The 4,421-nt window shown below is 41.4% G+C and overlaps 1 protein-coding gene across 3 annotated transcripts in view; it reads right to left on the bottom strand.

Moving 5' to 3' along the window:
- LOC112075965 (phospholipid-transporting ATPase IH-like) overlaps positions 1 to 3,989 on the bottom strand; it is a 7,929-nt gene extending 3,940 nt beyond the window's left edge. For all 3 annotated transcript variants that reach the window (XM_024142871.2, XM_024142872.2, XM_070441137.1), the window contains exons 1-4: positions 3,890 to 3,989; positions 3,566 to 3,711; positions 3,429 to 3,488; positions 3,136 to 3,263 (exon numbers count right to left, since the gene is read on the bottom strand). In XM_024142871.2, the coding sequence (XP_023998639.1) occupies positions 3,136 to 3,263; positions 3,429 to 3,488; positions 3,566 to 3,711; positions 3,890 to 3,917 (362 nt within the window). In that variant the 5' untranslated portion in view covers positions 3,918 to 3,989. The remainder of the gene's footprint in view (positions 1 to 3,135; positions 3,264 to 3,428; positions 3,489 to 3,565; positions 3,712 to 3,889) is intronic.
- Positions 3,990 to 4,421: the final 432 nt, after the last annotated feature.

Here is a 4,421-nt window from a genome sequence, read left to right as displayed (position 1 = left end):
AGGAGGGAGTTCTTAGCTATGTCCCTGTAGAGAGGAAACATTACAGTACACATTATATACAGTAAATATAGGAGGGAGTCCTTAGCTATGTCCCTATAGAGAGGAGACAAGAGATCCATATTATCTGATGACCAGACATCTGAGCATAATTCTTGCATTACATTAGTCTATATACCATGTATTTGGGGATTTAATTAGATGGTTCTATTGTTTTCCCATTCATTTGTAGATTCCTTTCAATTCATACTAATATCTGACACATTTAGATTTTGGGGTGAATTGTCCCTTTAACTAGAAGAATTCCAAGCTAACAGCAATCCCACTTTCTATTAGTCTCCAGAACTAAAACAGCATTCCTCCACCACAACCGTGAGCAAGGCACCATTGATTTAACAGTTAGCTGACAAATCCAGGCATGGAGGAATGACCTGACACCAGTCAGATGCCTTTCTGCCTGCTGCATTGTCGGTCTAAATTTTCCACACAATTACCCATAGGTAGCTAGCAGGAAAATGGAGTATTGATTGTCACCAGGCAGAGAGAGGAAAAGCAAACAAAAACATCAAACATTTACTGGCAACACCACTGAACAATGTGAGCTTTACACTGTATATATGGATTCACAAACAAGTGTGTCTACGTGATTCTATTATTATCTTGTAACGTCTTACAACATCTTGAGAATGTGAATTCGGATGTTGTTTAGTAACAGAGTTCATATGAGGAGAGAGATGGCAGTCACAGTTTGCCAAGAGCTGATAGGATTTTACAATTATCTGCTCAGTATGATCTGAGGAAACGCTGTGGAAGAGATCAACTGAGGAACATTACCAATGTGAGATTTTCTAACAGTCTTCAGAAATGTATCACATCACACTATTGCATGCTGGGACAGGCAGTTGGTGGGTAGCACCTACCCTATATACACAAAAGTATGTGGACACAACTTCAAATTATAGTTCAGCTATTAATGAATAGCTGAACATTCAACATTCCGGAGTCGCCTCTACAGTGAAGAGGCGACTCCGGGATGCTGTCCTTCTAGGCAGAGTGGCAAAGAAAAAGCCATATCTCAGACTGGCCAATAAAAATGTAAGATTAAGATGGGCAAAAGAACACAGACACTGGACAGAGGAACTCTGCCTAGAAGGCCAGCATCCCGGAGTCGCCTCTTCACTGTTGACATTGAGACTGGTGTTTTGCGGGTACTATTTAATGAAGCTGCCAGTTGAGGACATTTAATAGCCTTCATTTCTCAGAACAAGAATAGACTGATGAGTTTCCGAAGAAAGTGCTTTGTTTCTGGCCATTTTGAGTCTGTAATCGAACCCACAAATGCTGATGCTCCAGATACTCAACTAGTCTAAAGAAGGCCAGTTTTATTGCTTCTTTAATCAGAACAACAGTTTTCAGCTGTGCAAAAGGGGTTTCTAATGATCAATTAGCCTTTAAAATGATGAACTTGGATTAGCTAACAACATGCCATTGGAGTGATGGTTCCTGATAATGGGTCTCTGTACGCCTATGTAGATATTCCATTAAAAATCAGCCGTTTCCAGCTACAACAGTCATTTACAACATTAACAATGTCTACACTGTATTTCTGATCAATTTGATGTTATTTTAAATGGACAATAAAAAATAGCTTTTCTTTCAAAAACAAGGACATTTCTAAGTGACCCCAAACTTTTGAACGGTAGGGTATATAATCAAGCACACAGCCATGCAAACTCCATAGACAAATATTGGCAGTAGAATGGACTTACTGAAGAGCTCAGTGACTTTTAACGTGGCACTGTCAAAGGATGCCACCTTTCCAACAAGTCAGTTAGTCCAATTTCTGCCCTGCTAGTGCTGGCTCAGTCAACTGTAAGTGCTGTTATTGTGAAGTGGAAACGTCTAGGAGCAACAACGGCTCAGTCACGAAGTAGTAGGGCACACAAGCTCACAGAACAGAACGGCTGAGTGCTGAAGCGCGTAGCACATAAAAATAGTCTGTCCTCGGTTGCAACACTAAGTACCGAGTTCCAAACTGCCTCTGAAAGCAACATAAGCACATGAACTGTTCGTCGGGAGCTTTGTGAAATGGGTTTCCGTGGCCGAGCAGACGCACACAAGTCTAAGATCACAGATTGATGGTAGCTGAAGGATGGGATTAAAAACAAACAAAAGATAACTATTGTAAAGTACATTGTGTCCGTATAATTTATATAGTATGTATAAGCTGGAAGTAGAAGCCTAAGTGTTGTTGTCCATTAGTTTACTCCAATAGGGGAGGGGTGGTAGGGTTAGGGGAAAATAATAAAGGAAAATATATTTAGAAAAATATGTATACAAAAATATATATGGGGGATTTGAAATGATGCAGACAATTACATTGATAGAAGCTACAATCTGCAGTACTACAGCTGACATCACCGATTACCAAGCATCGGCTGGAGTGGTATAAAGCTTGCCGCCATTGGACTCTGGAGCAGTGGAAAAACGTTCTCTATAGTGATGAATCACGCTTCACTATCTGGCAGTCCGACGGATGAATCTGGGTTTGGAGGATGCCAGCAGAACGCTACCTGCCCAAATGGATAGTGACAACTGTAAAGTTTAGTGGAGGAATAATGGTCTGGGGCTGTTGTTCACTGTTTGGGCTAGGCCCCTTAGTTCCAGTGAAGGGATATCTTAACGCTACAGCATACAAGGACATTCTAGATGATTCTGTGCTTCCACCTTTGTGGCAACAGTTAGGGGAAAGCCCTTTCCTGTTTAAGCATGACAATGCCCCTGTGCACAAAGCGAGGTTCAAACAGAAATGGTTTGTCGAGATCGGTGTGGAAGAACTTGACTGGCCTGCACAGAGCCCTGACCTCAACCCCATCAAACACTTTTGGGATGAATTGGAACGCCAACTGTAAGCCAGCTTAATCGCCCAACATCAGTGCCCGACCTCACTAATGCTCTTCTGGCTGAAAGGAAGCAAGTCCCTGTAGCAATGTTCCAACATCTAGTGGAAAGTCTTCCCAGTAGAGTGGAGGCTGTTATAGCAGCAAAAGGGGGGACCAACCTCATATTTAATGCCCATGATTTTGGAGTGAGATGTTCGACGAGCAGGTGTCCACATACTTTGGTCATGTAGTGTACCTGTAGAGGGAGGGGTCTTTCTTGAGGATGTCCATGTTGATGTGCTGCTCGATGAGGCTGAAGAGCAGGATAGGTAGAGAGGTAAAGCTGATATTGTACAGTGTCAGATAGGCTGTGTCATACAGCGGCTGGAGAGAGACAGGATGGTAGAGAACAACCAAGATCAGTCATTTAAAAACAATATTTATATCTTACTCATTTGTCATGCATTCTTAACCAGAGAAAAACTATTTAAACTTCTCCACAAAGTCATGGTTTAAAGTACTACAATTTTGGGCACATCTTTTATGTACCTGTTGGGAGAAGCCACAGAAGAACTGGTAGAGGAACTGAGGGAAGATGAAGGCGACATTCTGAGGAAAAACAAAATAATGTTTTAATGCTTAAATCATCAGTAGTTCTATGTTACATTTAGTGAGAAAACACTGACTTTGTAGAAGAAGTACTGGACAAGCTCTGAGATGCGGATGTAGTAGTAGTGTCCGTGAACCAGCAGCATCTTCTTCAGGTGTTTGAACTTCGGGATGGCGTAGTCGCTGTTCCGCGCTGCCTGGCGACCCTCTTTACCCATGATGCCTTAGGGGATGACATGACTGAGCGCTTTTACCATTTGTTATGCGAGTCATATACATGAATAAAAATATATAAAACTATATTCAAATATATATATAAAATCAACCAATCTAAATCGTATTCAAATTCAAATAATTTTATTGAAAAGAGGTCCATTTACAGTGAACAGGGTAATACTAACCGATGCCCACGTGAGCCTCCAGGATCATGCTAACATCATTAGCCCCGTCTCCAATGGCTAGCGTGATTGGGTGTTCTGGAGACGATTTGATCAGCTTCACAATCTGGCAACACAACGTTTCAGGATCAGTGAGATAACCGTTTTTTAAAATCTGTAATTCATCAAAGAAGATATGTCTAATACAGACAATCTTTGTAAAGAGAGTTAGAGCTAAACCTACAGACATTGTTATATGAAACGAACCACTGTATATTAACGTGACAGAGAGGATACATGTAGTAGTAAAACTTCCTATGTGAATGTCAGTCCATATTAAGACACAGCCGATAATCCTCTGCCTCCTAGGACAGCGGAGGAGAACTAGAGGGAAGGGTGGTATTGTGRAGTAAGAGATAGTGACAGTCATATCAGACAGAGCTCAATAGAACTCCTCAATAAGAGATAGCGACAGTCATATCAGACAGAGCTCAATAGAACTCCTCAATAAGAGATAGTGAGTCATATCAGACAGAGCTCAATAGAACTCCTCAGT

Source organism: Salvelinus sp. IW2-2015, unplaced genomic scaffold (genome assembly GCF_002910315.2).
Source record: "Salvelinus sp. IW2-2015 unplaced genomic scaffold, ASM291031v2 Un_scaffold3493, whole genome shotgun sequence".
Classification (NCBI taxonomy): Eukaryota; Metazoa; Chordata; class Actinopteri; order Salmoniformes; family Salmonidae; genus Salvelinus; species Salvelinus sp. IW2-2015.
This window is presented reverse-complemented; position numbering and strand designations above follow the sequence as displayed.